This window comes from Podarcis pityusensis (assembly GCF_964106645.2).
Source record: "Podarcis pityusensis genome assembly, chromosome: 1".
NCBI lineage: Eukaryota > Metazoa > Chordata > Lepidosauria > Squamata > Lacertidae > Podarcis > Podarcis pityusensis.
Genome location: NC_138028.1, coordinates 29,826,201 through 29,847,558, shown reverse-complemented (window position 1 = coordinate 29,847,558; position 21,358 = coordinate 29,826,201). Strand labels below are relative to the sequence as shown.

Below are 21,358 nucleotides of genomic sequence, written 5' to 3'. Positions count from 1 at the left end.
ATAAATGAAATAAGCAGCAGCTGACAACTCTCAAAGACCCAGTAGATGACTATCCTTCAGCTGTCAGGAAGACAGTAAAACCTAAAAAGAATAGTCCCAATCAGGAATTTCCAAGAATATGAAGTCTGAGAAGGAATTGCTCTCTCAGGCTATTTTCCTTGTCATGGGAACCTTAGAACAGTAACAGTAGCTTTTCAACTTCAAGTTCCTTGGATTTTCTTTGCTTGATCAACACTAATCATCTCCCTGCTCCACATGCACAAATAAAAAACTTTTACTGAAGGGAATGTGCTCTAGCATTTACTACATGGACTTTCTCCTTTTAAGTTGCCTCCTGCAATTAGAAAGGACCAGAACGTCTCTTTAAAAACTAGGCCGAAATCCAGCAAATTAACCTTTGTGAGCTGTTACCAGAGGCAGATTTAGGGGTGCATGGTGGTTCGTCTGCAATGGGTGCCAAGCTGAGAGGGCACCACAGGGAGCATCGCAACAAGGACTAAAATGGAAAGTAAGAGGTAGGGGAGCTGCTGCTGAAATCTGAAAGCCCGAAGTCTTCCATTCCTGTTGCACTCCACCCATTGCTATCATGATTCCTTTGATACTGCACTCAGTGTCCTCTCATGGATAGTGGAAGTAGATATGCAGCAGGAAGCCATAGTGATTATAAAACAGAAGAGAAGGTTATAGACCCAGAAAGTAGGAAATTTACTTTACCTTTGTGCTCAGCTTTTAGCCGAACTCCCCTCTTCATGGCCACAGAAACGAATATTGCCATTGTGATATACAATCCAAGAGTAATTAGGTTCAGCCACCAGATCACCTGTGAGGGAAAGCCTTGCAAGTAGACAAAGATGCACAAAAGGCACCATAAAACTACAGGGAGGGGAATGACAGGACCTATCTGGAGGGAAGGGAGGGAAGCCAAATTCCCTCATCCCACCTAGGGGAATGAAAACCATATTCTCCTTACCGGATTTCCCAGCAAATAAACCCTGTAGTCTGTTTCATTGACTCCAGAAAAACGAAGGCCCTGTGGAGAAATTGATGGCCACCATCAGTATGTGATCAACACAGGGTTTTTCAGTCTACATTTTGCCTTAAGCTTGAGGTTTCCATAACAATAAACATCTGTGTAAGAAAGAAACCGGAACAATGTATCGTATGTGGTGGGAGTGTGGACTTATCAAACAATTTTGGAATAATATATATGAGGAAATTTTAAAAAACGTTTAAAATAGCCTTTATTAAAAAGCCAGAAGCATTTTTTCTAGGCTTAATTACAAATGATATTCCTGGTGATAAAAAGAAAGTATTCCTATATAGCTGCAAATTGGAAAGGGGGGGGGGGGATTCCATCAGTAAGAGAGTGGCAAATCAAACTATGTGCATACATAGACTTTGCAAGATTAATGGCAGTCTTAAGAGGACAATCAGACCAAAAATTAATAAAAGAATGGGACTGTGTTAAAGAGTATATGAAAAAACATTGTTCTGGAATAAATATATTGATCTGTGACAAATGAAGTTTGCAGGCGTAAGGAAAAGAAAAAAAATAAGTTATGAAAGGTAAAAAACCAGAAGTAATAAATGTACATATGCATACAATACAACGAAAAAGAAAAATTGAAAATGTGAAGTCGCTAAAGGATGGAAGGAAGTCAAAATGTATGTATGTATGTTTGGTTATGTTTTGTTATAGTCATTGTTTTTCTTGTTTGTTTTTCTTTCTTTTTTCTTTTCTCCCCCCCCCCTTTGTTTTAGTTTTCTGATTAATGTTTTGTTTTATTTTTATCTTATGTTGTAACTTGGCATGGAAAAAAACAAACAATAAAAATCCATTAAGATCAAAGATTTCCATAGGCATCCTCCATTAAAAGACAGAGAAGTGTCTCCGATGCAATAGCGTTTAAAGCCCTACATTTAAAACCCACAATAGCGTTTAAAGCCCTGAATGACCCAGGCCCCAAAAATCTGAAAGACGCCTCCCGACAGATCCTCTTGGGTGCTAAGATTGGCAGAGGAGACCCTTTTGGGAGTTCCGCCACCCTCCAAAGCTTTGGGGGAGAGGCGGCCCAGGAAAGGGCATTATCTGTGGCACCCCCCTATCCTGCTGAACTCCCTCTCCATAGAGGTGAGTCTGACAACTTCATTATGCAGTTTTCTGCAAATGCTGAAGACACACCTCTTTACCCTGGCCTTTGACATTTGAGATGTGATTTTTTTTTTTGTGATTTTTAAAGTTGTACTAATACTGTTTTAAACTGTGTTTTAATTGTTGCAACCTGCAAAGAGTGGGCAATAAATTGGAATAAACAGAGTAGCAATAGTGCAGCGTCTATAATCAAACCTCATAATTATATGAGGAACTATTTCAGTCTTTGCTGTTCCGATAGTCGCACAGCAGCAGCCCCTGTTGTCTGGGAGCCAATGGTTATTTAACATGTCGTTCCTTAGCAGCAAAAACCACGGGAGGGCAAATCAGAATTGGTTTTCTGCAAAAGCCATTTAAAGCAAGCCTTCCCAAAAATTCCCAGATACAATTGAAGATCAGCTCTTCACAATGTCACCTTGAAAACAATGAGATACAACATAAAGTTAAACAAGTTACAGTGCCTCAGAATTTGTTTTGCCCACATACTTGGTAATTGATAGGCCAGTGCCAGGGTTTGGATGTGACTTCATTCTCCTTTGGTTTGAGGCCACTGTTCCCCTACAAGGAAAAACAACAACTATATTCAGTTAACAGCTATGCTGCAATAAATATTCTCCCTCAATATATATTGATATACAAGCTTTTACTTGTAAAATGAAAACTAAAAAGACCCTTGTTGTATCAGACAAAGTGCATAAATACTCCAGAATCCTGTTTCACAAAGTAGGACATGAGAGCCATAGCTCTCCTCCATCAACTGATAATACGAGACATACTGCCTTTGAATCAAGATAGCTATCAAAACTTGTAGCCGCTGATACTTATCCTCCAGATTTGCATGTGTGTGCAAGTTACAGACCCCTCTTTTTGCAAAAAGTCAATATGCCTTTTTGCATGTCTAGATGAACGGCATATAGATCTTTCCTTGGGAAATTCTCTCCCGTTACTGTAGTCTAGAAGTGAACGAATTTCCCGAGGAAATATCTAAATGCCGTTCACATAGGCATGCTAGGCTTCCCCAGATAGTAGTGGAACAGATTAAACCCAGGTGCCTATGCTAAGGCTACCATGTCTCTCAAAGACCTGCTTCTTATTAGAAAAATGTCTGAGGAAATAGCTTAAGCAGCAGAAGTTTCATAGCTCAAACATTCAAAACCCTGAAATAACAATGCGGGATCAAATCAGAGGTTCTTTGCAGCAAAATCAGAGAAACACAAGCATTAGGTTCTGTGTTCACATGGCAGGGCAAGGGACTGGGTCTATAGCTCCATAATAATGAAAGCTAAACATGTTGCAAAACTTGATTTTATTCAGTATCTACAGGAAGGGCTAAGGCAGGAGACTAACAAGGGTATATACTAATTATTTATCACAGTTCACAGTTAACCACCTATATTCTAGCCAGATTGTACATTGAGGGCCTTTGCCATTTAATTTAAACTGGCTAAAAACCATTATGTAGCTGGAGCTGGAGCACACAGCCTTAGACAGACACTCATGTTTACAAGAACAATTCTCTTTCCCATGCAAAATATTTTCTTCAAATGTATGTTCTCTCTAGGAGCCTCTGTCTCAGAGGGGAGGAACAACAAGAGATGGTTATCATAACCCTGTGTGTGTGAGCTTTGCAGGGACATCAGGCAGAGCACCACTGGAGACAGAATGCTGGAACTGATGGACCTTTGGCAATCCTTATGACATTAACAAGCATTTGCTCAAAAGCTAGTCTGCACACATGTACTTCTATTTCTTGTCAAATATATTCACACTGCCCTCTAGTGGAGGCAGCCTAAAAACTTTCACACAACAGAATTTAATGAGATCACTATCCAAAGGGGAAGGGTTCAGAAGCCTTCCTGAAGAGAAGATCTCTACAGTCCTTTATTGTGAAATCTCCCACAAGATCCCACTGGGTTTGCTTTCACTCTGGAAAGAAACTATCTTTAGTTTAGATAAATTAAATTATTCTTACAATCTCAGTGTGCGAAGCTTTGAGGGTTCTGAGTTGTTGTTTTTGGTAACTGCTTTTTAGAAAAATCAACAAATATAAATAATGTCGCTTCCTTGTCGAGAGGAACTTTCATTGCTATGAAAGAGAGTTAATACTAGTTTTTTATTTCTTCAGCTGTTACGTTTGACAGCTTCAGATAAATTTTACGCCTACACAAGGACGTTTCTTAACATCTCAGGATAATCCGACTCTCAGTCAGAATCAGGATGACAAAAATCTTGGACACAATGATAACTGGTGGTCTCAAATAGCGAGGAGCTGTCTAGACACAATACTCCAGGGGCCCAGCTCTTCCCTTCATCCATAACATAGCTGTCAACTTTTCCCTTTTCTTGTGAGGAATCCTATTCGGAATACGGGAATTTCCCTTAAAAAAAAGGGAAAAGTTGACAGCTATGATCCATAAGCATTCTCACGCACACATGAAAAATGCAGAAGAGCTGCACATACCTTTTAAAAATGTGTGGCTTTATTACTTATATCAGCATACTATCAATAGCACACACAATATGTCTCTTCCTTCATTTATTGGCACAGTCTTCCCCATATTTGATGGATGCCAGAGATTTGTGAAGTACCCTCACTGATCACACAAGATGTCTTGAGAACTGCACTATTAAACATAAACCTGCTGAACCCCATAATGCTTCTTCTATTCCAGATAGTACCCAAGTTGGCACAGTTAACGCAGAAATAAAAGGAGTGTTTTTCTACAAAGGAAAGAAAGTTACAAACAAAATGGAACCCAAGCCAGTCTACCTACTCGGATCATAACCATGTGAGACTCGAGCAGAATCTCTGGAAAGGAAGGTTTCAGAACATCCAAACTGATATTGGGCACTATGGAAAAGAAGACAGGTTAAAGTGGGATCTCACATGTTGATTAAGTACATACATTAATGATACATAGACATTCCCTCTGCATTAAATTAGGTCCCAGGTGCGGGCAAAGGTCAGAAGGTGGTTGTTGGTGTGTTTTTTTTTAAAAAAAGACAATAAACCCATGAAACACGATACCTTGAAAAGCCATCTTTCCCCCACTTTTTCCTGCTGTGCACTAAAATGTCAAACTAGAATCTCAAGAAGCTTCCTTGTATGTATAACAAAGACATGCTTAAATCCAGTCATTGGGGAAATTATTCAGGAATTCTAATTCTTAATATTTTGCTTCAATTGCTTTATGGAGCTTTCCCTCTTCAAAATCGACAAGCAATAGGAAGGGGAGGGGAAATCTTAATATTTTGATGACAAAAAGGTACATTCAATCACATACACCTGGGATTAATGTGATCTTCAACATTCCAGAGAGAATTAGGAGACTCCTTCTGATATGGAGTGCAGGTGACTTCTACCTGCTCCCAGCCCCTGTGAAACAAGAACCATCAGTAAGTCATCAATAAAACTTCTGAACTTGTCTATCCCAACTTGCATTCATATTCCATAACATCTCTTTGTGTCAGAGACCCTTTTCTTACAGAAACATTGGCCTTTCAGAATTCACACTGAACCAAAAGACAATCTAAGGGAATCAAAAGTCATATTGAATTGCTGTTGTAACTGTTTTAATTGTAGTGCTGTTTTAATGGGCTTATTCTCTGATATATTTTAATTGTGGATGTTTATTTTAATGCTTTGATGAAATTGTTTGTGTGTTTAATTAGGTGTGTTTTACACTTGTAAATCATTGAGATGCCACCTTGGCAATTAAGCAGTATATAAAATTAATAAATCATCACCACCATCCTCTAAGATAGATACACATACATATAAAAACATATATTTATGTTCTAGTTGCATAACTTAAACCAGTGCTTTTTTTTCTAAAAAAAAAAAAAAAATTAGTGGAACTCTCATTTTCCAACTCATATTGAAATACTGCCCCTCAATGAGGCCAAATTTAGATTCACAAAATGTTTAGGGGTATGTGTACCCCTGCATCCCCCCAGAAAAAAAAGCACTGACTTAAACATTTAAGTTCAAACAGTGGCCTTGTTTACACAAGCACTGGACACAGCCTTTTTAAAAAAATAGAAGAAACAAGTTATATGATTAGAATTGGCAATATGCACCTAGCTCACACTTTTTAAAGAAAAGCTTTAGAAACTGTACCTTGGTGATTTACATATTTGGCAGGGTGCCATAAATGTATACCCCCCATTTCAAAGGAAGACTCACGCATCCTTTCAAAGGCATGGGAATAATTTTACATCTGTAAAGTGTGAGAAACAGACCTAGGATAGCCCACATCTATGGTGACCCTACTAAGAGGAACAATCTGCTGTCAAGTGAGGAAATAGTAAACTGTATATGCAGTAACAGCCAGGCTCTTGCTACATGAGGAATACTCTGGAAACCAAACCACACTCCCTGCTCCTCACACTCATTTAATCTTTACTAGGCAACAGTTCCCCTGTTTCTTGTGTTTATATGTCTTGTTAAACTATTTTAAAATTGGTTTTATCTAAGTACATTGTTCTCTTGCTAGTTTGCTGGTTCCTGAAGTGGAATGACCTGGAATGAAAGAGTGCATTTTCTAATGCTCAATTATCACAATGGTTTCAGGTTAACTGCCTTTCTAGCTAAAAGATGTCCGGGCTTGACAGCCTTACGAGTTCAGCCTTGACAAGCAGATCCACTTACATAGAGACCGAAGCACACATATACACCATTGTGCAGGCAGAGGACAGCCAAAGCATTCAGAAGAGCTTTTTGTTCCCCGCACCTGCTCTTCCCTAGCAACTTCCACAACAAAAAAGTCCATTGATCCTTTTTGTTAGAGAGCAATTATATTGACTGTTCAAAACATGTGAACTGGCAAGTAAATAAGCCAAACATTTTCAGAGGAGAATTTTCTGCTATTACAAAGCTTTTAGTACAGACAATTGCATGGCAACTAAAACTCGTAAGAAGGATAGCTAAGGAACACTATGTATAAAAGAGAAATGAATGACTGCTGGAAGTTAACTGATGCTTTCTCTCACACAGCATATAAAAGGCAAGTTCATTTAAGGAAATTCACTTAAGATTCCTGCCTTCTCCTCCTGCTATATCACATGCCTGATTCTACATTGCTCAGGAGGGTCCCCCTCCCAACCTCTGGAAAGGTGTTTTGGAGGCTGCAGGTGGCTACAGGGAAAAGGACGGGGCAAAAATCCTTCCATCTGTGAACTTCCTTAAATTAACTTATCTTAGGATCCAAATTAATAGTGAGGACTTTTATAGTAAACAAACACCTACAAGGCAGCACAATTGAGGGACAGAAGATAAGCAACATTTGGGCTTCGGCCCTAATATTCAATTACTTTGTCCTATTTCTTAATAAAGAAACAAGACTGTGCTCAAAAAGGAACAGGCAGACAGATATGGGGCTATGCTGAACAATACAGTGGACATTCTGCCTCACCCCACTGAGCCAGAGAGGTCCCAAGAGGGCACTTAGAAGCCACGGGTCTGCAGGCACTGTGCACTGCCTTAGGTAAATGTGGTTGCTGTGTCCTGCTAAAGACTTTGGCAGGGGTCTGGGTTGAAGCCTGAGAGTGTTCAGAGCATGATGGCCAAGAAAAAGGTTTCTGGCTCTTCGTTTAAATGGGGCAGGAGAGGAGGAAATGGTTCTCCCAGTGGTATCTTTTTAAAGTGGCAGTAACATAGTAACCTGGAAGAATGGACAGTTATTTTAAAGTAACAGTAGCCAAGTTAAGTTCATTATATAGTAACCTTTCAAACTAAGCATAACCCTTCATTTTTATTATTTGTTAATCAAAGCTAAAACGCATATTACATTGTTGTTCTGCTTTTAAGTGGTGCCTCACACTTTTTTGCCACAGCTACTGGTGAGTGAGCTGAGGTTTATTATTAAGCAGTCATTTAAATATATACGGTGGCAGAAGGGGAAATAGGTTTGAACAAATAAGTAAATGAGTGTAAGAGTTGAAGTGAAGTGGGAAAAGAGTAACTAATCCTTTGACAGTTTGGTGACCACAAGGTGGGTGTATAATAATAGCTATAATAATCCCTAACAAGTGATGGCAGCTGTGTGAGATAGATAAATAAAGGAATACTTTGCAGGCAAAATGAATAGTGCAATCAGGAAAAGAACACTGGATGTCATGGAAATGCTCTCAAACACATTTTGAAAAGATTTTATGGATGTGTTTTCCTCATACTCAGGGATATGACAGACAACCATATTTGGAACTAGAAAAGAACTCATTACCATGCTGTAGTGACAGTGAGCTGGTTGCAATGGGGCTTGTCTTATTACTATTATGATTGTTATTATTTCCTGCATAGCTTGCCGTGCTTGCCGTATAGTGGTTAGTACTCTGTGTTGTGGCCACAGCAACCTCGGTTCGAATCCAAGTCACAGCAGGAAGGAATGCGCATGTTTTGAGCCAGCGTGGTGTAGTGGTTAAGAGCGGTGGACTCATAATCTGGTGAACCAGGTTCGCGTCCCCGCTCCTCCACATGCAGCTGCTGGGTGACCTTGGGCCAGTCACACTTCTTTGAAGTCTCTCAGCCTCACTCACCTCACAGAGTGTTTGTTGTGGGGGAGGAAGGGAAAGGAGATGGTTAGCCGCTTTCAGACTCCTTAAGGGGAGTGAAAGGCGGGGTATCAAGTCCAAATTCTTCTTTTTCTTCTTCTTCTTACCTGTCCTTCGCTATAAGGTCCCAGAACAGGTTACAGCAATTTCAAAACACATTATTAAAAACAGTTTAAAACAAATTACCATCACAAGAACAGCATGGATCCTGAAAACAGATATTTCAAGTGACAAAAGCCAAAGATTAAAGACAATGTTGCCGTTCCTGCTGCACGTGACACTGGTCACTCACTTTAAATCATCCCAAGCTCAAGCGTCAGACGAGCCTTCAGCAATGCATCTGTTTTCTACGATGCAGCCCCAAATGCACTGAATCACATATTAAAAAAAGAGGACATAAAGAAGGATATGTGCTGCCTTTCTCTGGAGGTCCCTTCAGGCTCAAGAATTCCATGAAAAATGACTCCTGGATATTTACCATTTTGGCAACGTCTTCCCAGTTGAACCCAAGAGGCAACCTGTAGCCACGTGAATCAGCCTGATCCGACTACGTAGCACTTTGATACGCTTCCCAGTCTTTCTTCCCACAACCTCAATTCGCCAGAAATCATTGCAGTCTCCAGTTCCATTCTAGGAAATGTGCATACCAAGAAAAAAGGGGGGGGGGACACACACACAGACAAAGAAGAGCTATTATGAATGAGAGAGGAATTCGGTTTCTGAAGCTTCAAGGCAGTAGCAGTACTTGTGAGGAGCTAATGAGGCCCTTCAGCATTGCCCTATCCAAACAGCAGCAGTAAGTAGCCATTCCTCATAGGGGAGTTGCTCCAGCCACTTTGATCATCTTGGTTTATTAACAAAGGCCTGTTTTATGGTTGCAGATTATAATTAAGGAGGAGACACCTTAACCACGATCTGGGGTAACATGCTATGTCAAAACTTGTGTTACCTGCCATACTGCACTGTGTTAAAAGCAGTAGCACAGTGAGTGTGAGTGAGCCAGCACTGTCCCAGTAGACCACAGTTTGGTTTACTGTGGTGTGCAAAACATTGCAATGTTTTTGCTGTTCTTTTTGCCTCCACTTTTTTAGGGCCAATAAATAAACTGCACTGCTGCTCCCCCACTCCCACCCCACATTTGGATTAAAACGTTACACAGAACTGTTAGTCGACTGCTGAAAAGGTTTACCACAATATACTTTTTCACCTCACAAGAATGAAAGAAAAAAATCTTTTCATAAAGGTTAATGGTTGTACATCCTTCAGCATAGACACCAATAGGTCATAACAAGTGCAGAAGACAATAAAACTCAGTCATGCTGTTTAAAGAGCCATAACTCCTTGAAGTCAAGCGCTGGCACAGGTTGGCTTTTGTATTTCATGTTACATCACTGTAGTTTATATGAGGGTGAGGCACTCTCAGTATTCTCCAATAATCTCAAGCATTTCATACAGGGTTTTTTTTTTAATATGAGCTAAAAATTCACACTGCAGCTTCCTGTTTTTTTATGAAAGAATCATGGATTTTGAGCAGCTTAAAAGAAAGAAAACCCCAAAAGGAGAAATAACCCTTTGTTCTGGGACTATATTCCAGGGCAGGCAGAATCAAGTTTTTTCTTTGTTCACTTACTATGCCATACCCAGTGACCTGAAGATGCTTTCTCGTCAAGGGGGCTTCATGAGGGTGACTGTGCAGGTTTCTAGAAGTCCTAAAGTTAAAATAAAATCACATTGTTTGATTTTATCCCTAGAACAGTTTGAGCACTGAAAGTTGATTTCAATTAAAGAAAACTTGGTTCAAACATTTTCTGTCATCTTCAACACAATTAAATATGGTGACACTATAGAGATGTTATGCCAAGTATACAGGCGGTGACCATTTTAGGCATGTCCAAATGACACACGATCGCCGATGTGCGGGTCCTTCTGGGCCCAGAAGAGGGCAGGATGGGGGCGGAGAAGAATGGGGGTTGGGTGGGGCGGAACGAGGTGGGGCCAACTTATGTGTGCTCCGCTGACATGCACAGGGGCCGGGAACAGAACCCCCTTTCAAAATGGTTGCCACCTGTTTCTGTCAAAATTTGCACGTCAAGATTACTATTTACAGTGAGGTCCACATTCTCTCTCATGGTAGCAGATTCCAGGAATACTAGTGAAGTTAATTTCTTAGCGCAAATAAAGAGTATCTAATGGCACTTCAAAGACTATCAGGGGATAGCACACAGAAGAGAGAGTCATCAACAAGGTCTGTTCTAACCATGGTGTAGTTACTGGCAGACCAGATATCTATTACCATACTCAACCAGAATTGCTACTTCAGGCAATTAGCAATCCTCACATTTCCTAAACAGCTTACTCTTTGTGTTCCAAACGGATAACGTCTCCATGCCTTACAAACTCCACAGGGAGGGAAGCATCTGAATGATCTGGTGAAACAGAAGAGGTCACAGCATGAAATCTGAGGCTGATGGAAAAGATGTAAGAATGCCAATATCAAATAAACTAGGAAAGCATCATAAAAATATCATCGTTCCAACATCTCTAGTTCAAATACAAAAAACAACAACCCTGAAATATTTCCAATGACTTTCCAACATTATCATTATGATAAAAAGCTTCTCTAACAGCAAACAAAATGTATCGCTAGTAAGACAGCACTCTTCCTGGGATGCCACAGCGTGCAAGTGTTAGAAAAACATTAAAATTCCTGAACATTCAAACTGTGGCCACAACCAGCAAGATGAACAAGGAGCTATGTTCAGCACTAAAGACAAGTTTCCTTTTGAAATATTTCATTCTGATCTGACCAGACTTTAATTCAGCTAGATTACACAACTACTAACTTGGATCTGAGTCTCTTGTGTTTATACTTTTATACAAAAGGGGTAACTACGATTTAATTTTGCACTAATATATTTCAATTTGAAAGTATATAAACCATCTGTTAAACTGATGAAACAGCAGGCAGCAGAGATAAATCTGGGCATCTCTCAGGGGAGTATTATGCTGTAGATGCACCGCAGGATTAGATCAGGAGGCACATTTTATTTTATACTTTGAAATGGGTCAGCTTTGCCACTGCCCAAAAACACAACCTCAAATGCTTATCCAATTCATCTATGTTGCCGTCCCTAGCCCATGCCACCAAGAGGCATGCGCTCCAAAACTTGCCTTCCAGCGCTCCTGGACTATTTAAAAAGCTTGCAAAAACCTTGTATAATGACCTCCCCACAATAAGGAACCGAGTTTATTATATATCAGATCTAATCTGCCACTAGACATGGCACAAGACAGTTCACTGGAGTGGTTGGACTAGGACCTGGGAGACAAGAGTTCAAATTTCTTCTCAGCCATGAAGCTCACTCGGGTGACCTTTGGCCAGCTATAGTATCTCAGCCTAACCTACTTCATAGGGCTGTTGTGAGGATAAAATGGGGAGGAAGAGAAAGCATGAATTGCTGGGATAGCTCAGTTGGTACAGTATATGACTCTTAATCCCAGTCTCGTGGGTTCGAGTCCCACGTTAGGCAAAAGATTCCTTTATTGCAGGTGGTTGGTCCATTCCAACTCTACAATTCTATATCCTATGTACGCCACCTTGACCTTCTCAGAAGAAAGGTGGAAATGAATGTAAAAAATGAATTATAAAAATAAACAGAAGTGGCAAGTGTGCCCCTCCAAGGCAGTCTTGAGAAGACTCACAAAGAAGCACTAGGAGACAGATCTTGAAGTTCTGTGTTTTGGCACCCATTCAGGACAGGCAAGTCCACAGGACCTGAGAACAAGTAGATGCTGCCCTTACTTCCATAGTCACAGACAAGACCACAGACATGAAAGGGCAGAGAATGGCATCCACACTCCCCTTTACCCAGAACCCAGTGGACCATGCACCATCAGCAAGGAAGAGATGTACCACTGAATATGCTGCCTCAGAGGGGTATCAAACACAGCCATAAGTGAAGGAAAACGATGCATGCTACTTGGAATGCCTTACAGGAGGAGAGGCAGAATATAAACGTAACAAACAAACAAACAAGCAAGCAAGCAAGCAAACAAACAAACCAATAAAGTAATCCCTCAGATTTAGAAAAGAAACTAAAACTCCTAAGGAAAAGGGAGATCAATTATCTTGAAGAAGGAAAAAACCAGTTACATATTACACCATTTTATTCTCAAGTTACCTGCTTTCAAGTTGTGTTTCTTTATAATCCACAGGTTATTCAAGTCCTTATGCAAATATGCAGTGACCTAGAAGCACAGAGAAGTCATTGCATTCCATCCCTTCAAAAATACAAGCAGTCTAGTCTTTGTGCATTCACTACAAAGGCAATGCTATGCATTTCTGAATGACCCAAGTTTGTAACCAATGCGTGCACGCACGCACGCGCACACACACACACACACAGCAATTGCAGTTTGTTGTGAATAGCAGAATAGTTACTGCTTTTATGATTTATTGTATTTTTAAATGCATTTTAAAAATGCATTTTCCAAAGAAGCCAAATCCATGTATGACCCAAGATGCATATTTGACTTTGGGGGTGTTATTTCCACCCTGTGACACTTCACCCCCCAAGTGACCAGTTATTTCTGTGCTGGACATAGGCTTTTACATCAATGTGTTGTGCACACAACTGTGATACAATATAATATTTGAAGTCAACTCTATTTGAATTAAGAAATGCATGGAACCAGGAATCTATACTGCCAAAGTCTAGAGCGATGCTCCCTGCCTTATTCTCACCCCTGTCCTGTGTTAGTCTTCCTAAGAATTCACCCTGGACTCCTTGGGTTCAATATCACTGCCATATGATGGAAGTGCTTTTGGAGAAGACTTGTATTCTAATGATTGTGTGAACTACTCCAGTCCTGCAAGCAAGTGGTACAAGACCTGCGGGAACAGGGAAAAAGCCTAGATAATCCATAACCCAGCCTCCTGTTCACCACACTGGCGAACCAGATGCCTCTGGGAAGGTTACAAGCAGGGCATAAGTCCAATAGCCCTTTCCTGCTGTTGTTCCCTAGTGAGGGGTATACAAAGGGATACTGCCATCAAGACTAGTAGCTACCGATAATACTAACAGATCTCCTCAAGCACTACATGAGACTTTCAGCCTCCAAAGATGCTGGAAAAAATCCATAGCAAGAGAGGAACATGAAACAACCATTATTTGTACTAAGAGGACATGAAGCAGCTGAAACAGCACAGGTCTCAGACAGATTTTGACTTCTAAGCCATCTAGAAGTATTTCTGCAAGGCACTCCCGTGTCTGAAAACAACACAGGAAGGGCTTATACACCTGCCAACTTCAAAAGCAAACGTGCACACACACCTTTCCAGTGTTTTAGTCACATGAATGGCTTACGGCAACACCAGCAAAATGTGACATTCCAACAATTCACTGACCTGCTGCTGCCGTGCTCCCACACCCTCAGGATACAGGTGCCAGTGTGAGTGAAGGTATCCGCCTGCCATACGAAGGTTTTTCATTGTTATCACAGAGCCATATGCCAAGTCTAAAGGAAGAGAGCAATGGTTTAAGGTGGTTCACCTATGAACTTCCGGGTTAGCGCCATCGGAACCCGCTCCGTGAAAATCGGGTCTTGCTGCCGCGGCGAAGGCAGAGACCCTTCAAAAATCCCAGGCGGAGGAAGCCTGGGAATGTGGGATTTGGCTAACACCAAGAGCGCCTCCCCTACTCGCAGGGAAACCCTTTTTCGGGGATCTGAAGCGACGTGGGGTGAGCGGCGCAGTGTTTTGAATCGACAGCTACTTTTACGGAGTGAAGCCACACAGCCGTTGCCGGAGAGCGCTGACTTTTTCCTGTGGACAATTGGACTCTAAACAAGTACCCGTGAGTAGAATGGAAAATTGGACTACGAAACATTTTAATTTGGCACCGAAGCGGGAAGGTTCTAAACAGGAAGTCCGCCTTCCGCTTTTGTAAATAGACTGAAGCAAAAATTTTGCAAGCTAAAGTCTGGAAAGTCGTATATAAAGGACTAAATTTCCATCAGTTATAACCACCAAAACCCCTCTTGGAAGCAGGAGAAGAGGGGGGAATCTTAGATTGTTCAAGCCTGCAGGAGAGAGAGTAAAGAAAGATAAATTTCCACCGTCTCAAACCTGGGAACGGGGTGTCAGAGACAGAAATTTTTGGGGAAGTTCATTGACTGTGAATGGAACGTCTTTTGACAGATAGTTAAAAAAGAGAAACATATTGATTCCAATGTTGCCTTTTGAATTCAAAAGAAACAAAATATTTGAAAAATGAAAGTAATTTTCTTCTGTTGGAACTGCTTTCAAAAGATGGATACAAATAGAAATTGTCTCCTCTAGAGGGAGCTTGTTAAACTGCTGCTGGAGTCGATCTGGGGATTTCACAGCTGTGGAGATTAAGGATCGTGAGACCAGACTCTGACCTTGGATAAAAATGTGTTTAGAAGATGTTTTGGTGCTTGCTTTTTGCAAGACAAGCGCTTTGTTGGAGCAGCTGCATGAGAAGATGGATTTGATGACTGTTGCAGTCAAAAACTTTGGACAAACAGTGAATACTCATAGAGAAACCATTCAGGAACCAACCCAGGAATCTGTTTTGACAGGGCAAGTGCAAGTGCAGAAGATAATGGAGGAGGTTGCTGTTGAACCTCAAGTAACACAAATGGAGAGACCGGAGGCCCTGCAGGAGCATAAGCTGCTGTTTTTGAAGACTGAACCTGGAGAAAGTCAGATATGGAGAGAGGGAGTATCGTTTGGTTGGGAGATGGGAAGTGGGATGGATCCCCCTAGGCAGGGACGTTTTGGTTTTCGGGATTTGGTTTTGGCCGGGGGGGGTCTGGAGTTGTGGGGGCTCTTAACTTTGGAGGGACTTTGAAACATGCTTTTAAATACTTTCTGGACTACAGTGCTGACTGTGGAGAATGGGCTGATCTGTTGAGGGGAGACGGAGATATTGTTGGGTTGAAGTCCCCCCGAGACCTACTCCTCAATGAGAAAGGAAAGAAATTAAGAAAAAGATCAACAAAAGACAAGGTAAAGTGCAGGTATAAACAAGAAGATCTGCAGAAGGGACATGGAAAAGACTTAAGAGCCTCGGACACAAGATCACCATGTTGATGGACTAGATGGAACGGACAGTAAGGACTGACATAACCAGAGACCAGGAAGAAGAGACGTTGGATGAAGATCGGAAGAAAGTTTTTTAAAATTTATTTTGAGAATTAGTGTAAAATTAATGAGTATTAGGAAAAATGTTGGAATGAAACTATTTGGCTTTAGTAGAAATGATATAAGGAGTCATGTATAAATAAGTATTAAGTTTTAAGGTACTTTATGGTAAGATAAGGCTAAAATAAATTAAGGTAAATTGAATGACAGAATATAGTGAAAGATGGAAAGGATTTGCTGAGTTAATTAATAGGTTAGACCGTTAAGATAAATTATTCAACAAAAATTGAGAAAGATGGAAAGAATTTGCTGAAACAATTAATTAAACTAGAATACAAAAAGGGAGGTGTGAGGAGGTTGATGAAACAAGTAAATGAAAGATAAAGATATGGAATATTGGATGTGTGTTTTAATGTTATTGTTTTTTTTTTGCTGTATTGTAGTATTGGTTTTTATGGGTTTTTTTAATGCATTGTAATGTATGTCTTGTTAAATTTTTTGTTGTTTTCTTTTCTTCTTTTTTCTGTAATATCATAAAAAAATAAAAATAAGGTGGTTCACCTATGACGGTATTGCAAATGGAACACAAATAAGTTGTGTTGTTAGTTGTCCTCTGTGTTACAGAGGTGCAAACAGCCTTCACTTGGAGTTGAGCATTTAGTGTTACTGGTCCCATGCTGTGGAACGCTCTTGCAGCAAACATTTGACAGGCATCCTCCCCCCCCCCCCATTCTTCTTCCTTTCAGACACCTCTTGGAGCCTCTCTTATGGCAACAGGCCTATGGGGTTATCCAAAATGTCCCAAGTAGCCAGTCATTTTAATGATTGCTTTGTATTGCTTTTAAATGTGTTTATGTTGTTATATACTACCGTGATGTTTTGGAAGCGAGCGGTGTATAATTTTGTGAGTAAGTAAAACATATTGGCACCTGTGTACTGGAAATGCTTGCAGAAAACCAGCCACAAGGGTGCGGGATACACAGTCATTAATCATGACCAAGATTCCACTGTGCTGTGAAACTGCTGCCACCACAGAATCATCATGTGGCGGCCATCATGGTCTGATGTGACTGCAGCTGCTATTTCAAGACAAGCTGAACTTTCACTAGTCCACATTGACTTGCATTAAAAAAAAAACTTGCAGTGTCATTTACCATCATTTACAAAATCCATTGGGAAATCAAATTCTCATAGATATAGAAGCAGATATTTTAAGATGTGGAATTTGAGCAATGAGGGAGGCATTCAAAGACGTTATTTCAGAATAGTGCACCCAATCTTTTAGGTTTAAGAAGATAACAGTATTTTAAAAATATATGTGACTTCATTAATTAGGTGAAATAATTCCAGAATTTGTTTTTGCAGATACAGCCAACTTTTCTTGGAAAAACATCAGAAACCCACACACTCCACCTGCCCCCAAATATTCCTGTTGATTTCTGCAGATTTTAAATCACATGTTTCTTATTCTTTCTAGATGTTTTGCTTTTTCTTCCTGTTGTGCAGGGAGCGGGGAATCAAATAACCACAGAAGAAACACTCTGACAGCACATCCTTAGCTCATAGGCTGAAGTGAAGGAGGTGCAGTGACAACAATTTATCCCCCCAATTATCACTGCCTCTCTGCACTCCCACCACTGCTGCTTGGGTACAATAGGGGTCCACATTTCCCCAAAACTCTGTTAACTGTACTGCTAACCAAGTGCCACTTATTTAATGTAACCAGAGGGTATAGAATGGTTCAGGTAGCACAACAGCTGTTAGGCAACAGTCTCACCCTACAAAGAAAATATGCCCGTTGGGAGATCACTAGCATGAGACTACTGAATCAAGATGACACACATTTACACTGGCTTCAGACACAGTCTGCCAATTTAGTTTAGCAGATCAGGATTTCTCCAAGGTGGTGCCAAGAACTACAACTCGTTTTATTCCAATACGGAAATATATAATTAAAAGTTACTGTTCCATTCGTTTGTTTTTTGCATCTTTTGAGGTTCCATCAACTCTCTCATTATGCATTTTATATGCTTCCGCCACACTTGTGCTCAGTTCTAAACTTTCCACTCCGAACCCACAAGTGACAAAGATCAAAATGTTCATAAATAATTCCAAGGTGGTTCAAATCACCATTCCAAACACACTAAAGAGCAAAAAAAAATGTGACAAATACTTTGCGTTTGCTTTAGCATCCACCCTGTGTTCTCTTAAAAACACAGGAGAGTTTTTTGTTTGCTTGGATACAGAGTGTTCATTAGAGCATTGGTTCCCTCAAGTATCTAGATACTCACACTCTGGAACAGACATGTTATGAAGGTTGTTTCCAATCAGCCGAGACTGAAATCCAGAGCTGAAAAAACCATCACCAGGCCCACTGGGGAAAAACCAAGTGTATGTAAATTATGCGTGCGTGGAGACAAATGGAAAGAGTTTTAAGCATATAATTTAATAAGCAGGAAACATAACAGCACTGGCCTGTGAGCACACAGGATGTTCCCAATTCCTTTGATATCTACAAAAATCTGGGTCATTTGGCTGACACACAAGCAACCTTCAGCTACCTTCAGATTTACATCAATTAAGTGATCAATTGTGCCCAAGTACAATGCAAGTAAACAATCCTGAGGAAAGCCTAATTTAAGTGAGATATTTGGTTGAGTATTTTCTAAAACACCCCCCAGACAAGTTTGTGTACCTCAAACTTACATGCTGACCTGCAGGATTAGAACTTTACTGGCCCGTCACTTTTCTTCCCTAGTGGGGTTAACGGCTTATTCTTAAGCATGACAAACAGGCCTAGGCAGTAAAATGGGAGTAAATACTGTGGTCAGAAGCTTGGTGAATATTGTCATTTTAGAAGGTCAGTGGTATTTGACAGAGACCAATATCCAGCAAAGTCATACACAGCATAAACCACTGAATTCAACATGCCTATCACCCAGAAAACTGACTGGTGAATCGCAAAGCCAACATTGGCTCAAGTACTTTGGCTAATACCACTTGTTGAAAAGTGTGACAGATTTTTTTTAAAAAAATAAAACAATCACTTTTCAGTCTTCTTTCCATTATTTATTAGTAAAGGACAATGTAACATAAGAGGTAGACAAGTGTCCACAACAAAATCATGAAACAACCATGCCTGATCCAGTCACTCAAATGCTAACTGGTCAGTGATGATAAAGCCACCATGTCTGAAGACACAGGTCTACACTCAAGACTCCACAGAAATTAATGCATACATGGATCAGGTTAAATATTGAGGCATAACTAAACAGAGCTGGAACACCATGTAGAATTCCTAAAACAGCTATTACCATGACTTGCCTGCCTTGCATAAAAATACAACTTCATTAGAATTATGGCTCAATTCAAACATTGCACCAAACAACACCATAGTTTAGAATACAGAGCTTGTCTGCTTTCATGTTTGTCAATTCAAACATTGTGCCAAAAGTCTGAAAAATAGCTAGCGATACCCTCAAGCTTCAAACCCACTGGCTAGCCAATTGTCAATTATGGTTTATCAGTTAAGCTTCCTTAAGCATGGTTTGGCACAATGCCTGAATTGAGCTAATGCTGTCATATGTGTGTTTCTTTCTGACAGAAAAGTGATGAGAAATACCTTCTATTTAGCACTGCAAAATGAACAGCAAACATAGCAGTATAGAGAGCAAGTGGCAGCATAATGAGGCAGAGCACACGAGCCAGGAAGTGCCTCCCCAGAGTGACCTGCAACAAAGAATTCAGAACAGTTGCAGCACCATTTAGGCAGGTTTCGTTATACACATCTCTTGAGTACACCTAACCAAGCAAGCTATAAGGACTGCACCAATTGGCTACTCCATCAATTCCTCTTGTGGAGTTAGTACATTTATTTGCATATTGTTAAGACTCATAGAGTTTTGCTGGCAATGGCACAACTCTAATTACCCTGCAGCCATCTGCAGACAGGAGACTTAAGGAAGATGAATTTGTCCTATTTCAAATGTAATTAACTGACCTGACATTAGAAGCAGACCTTTTCAGAAGCTGATACTCTATGTCTTTGGACTACACTTATTTAAACCAGGAGAGGCAAACCTCATAGCAGAAAGAATGTTTACCCTCTATAGAAAGGATAGTAGGTGGAATAAATTGGATTTTGTAACTTCAAACAATCTGAGAAGCTGACCCCAGAAGAATAATAGCACCTCTAAGATAGGCTTGAATAAACAGCATTATGGATGGCAAAAAGCCAATTTCCTTGCTGCTAATGAGACACAGATTTAATAGCATTTATCACCAAGGTCAGCCTGTGTCATAATTGATGACTTCTAAATGCAGGCTAAAAATAATTTAAGCCCACTGCAGAATTCAGCTGCTACCTTGACAAGTTATTTAAGTCTGGAAAAAATCCTCTTTGTGAAAAATGAACTGACTGAAGTTTCATCTTCAGAAAAGTAGCTCAGCTTGCAGAGCTTGCAAAACCCATAAGGACAGCTATAAACCGGTAACTAGGAATAATGCATTGTGTATGCCAAAATCTAATCTGCAGACTATGAACTGTATCGTCGTATTGAAGGTCAAAACAACTTCAGGTTTCCCATTACAGCACATTAGATACAGCAAATCAAAGGCCTCTATCTAGCAGCATTTTCTCATAAAAAACTATTTGCAGAACTCTATAGTGTATGCTTAACCTTAGGCTACTCAGTGCAAAGTCGAAATGAAAACAAGAACAACTCAGGGGACAACAGTCTCCTTGAATGAACAACAGCAATATTTTAATGTGTAATGCAGAAGGATGCTTTATATAGATTGTCAGACAGTTTTTAAATATGTTCTGTCATGGTCATCACTTGGCTCCAATACAGTAACCACTGGCTGACTGAAGCAACTACAGCGTGGGTTCTAATTGGCTGCAGGAAGCTCCTGCACTTGATGTCCAACTTCTGAAAATTGTTCAAAAACCTGAACACTCACTTCCGGGTTTCAATTGTTTGGGAGCTGATTTGTTCGGGAGCCAAGGCATTTGAGATCCAAGGTATGACTGTACAATGTTTTCATGATGCATTTCCCCACAAACACTGAAAGCTAGTAAAAATTCTAGACACTCACCAGTGAGAGACTGAGGTCTCCCAGCAGCTCCCAGAGATCACAAACAGTGTTCAGTCCAACCAGGAGTACTACAAAAAGGCCAACAAATTTCACGCCTATTGCACCAGCAAGGTTTATCCCAGTCAAACAGAGCCAGAACCACCAGGAAGCAGAAAAGGGTCTGAAAAACACATTTTAAAAACTTCCTGTTGGAATAATAAACTTTTTAATAGAGATCCCTGAAGTAAATCTAAGGCAGGATATGCTTTATACCTAGGTATCTCCAATGGAGAAACAGAACACATTTACCTTCCTTGTTCCAAACACTTTTGCCCCCATGTTTGGAAGGGCATGTTGCCTTCTGGCTGAAAATGGTTCCTCACCTATTCTTGAAGCGCTCTCCCTAAAAA

General features: G+C 40.4%; 1 protein-coding gene across 5 annotated transcripts in view; it reads right to left on the bottom strand.

Annotated features, from left to right (window-relative positions):
- Positions 1-21,358, bottom strand: part of POMT2 (protein O-mannosyltransferase 2) — a 53,497-nt gene that overhangs the window by 27,492 nt on the left and 4,647 nt on the right. For all 5 annotated transcript variants that reach the window (XM_080978031.1, XM_080978030.1, XM_080978034.1 and 2 more), the window contains exons 6-18: positions 20,970-21,129; positions 19,495-19,601; positions 18,164-18,246; positions 14,112-14,221; positions 12,886-12,952; positions 11,061-11,130; positions 10,335-10,413; positions 9,183-9,334; positions 5,437-5,528; positions 4,927-5,003; positions 2,639-2,710; positions 971-1,030; positions 715-820 (exon numbers count right to left, since the gene is read on the bottom strand). In XM_080978031.1, coding sequence (XP_080834157.1) covers positions 715-820; positions 971-1,030; positions 2,639-2,710; positions 4,927-5,003; positions 5,437-5,528; positions 9,183-9,334; positions 10,335-10,413; positions 11,061-11,130; positions 12,886-12,952; positions 14,112-14,221; positions 18,164-18,246; positions 19,495-19,601; positions 20,970-21,129 — 1,235 coding nt within the window. The remainder of the gene's footprint in view (positions 1-714; positions 821-970; positions 1,031-2,638; positions 2,711-4,926; positions 5,004-5,436; positions 5,529-9,182; positions 9,335-10,334; positions 10,414-11,060; positions 11,131-12,885; positions 12,953-14,111; positions 14,222-18,163; positions 18,247-19,494; positions 19,602-20,969; positions 21,130-21,358) is intronic.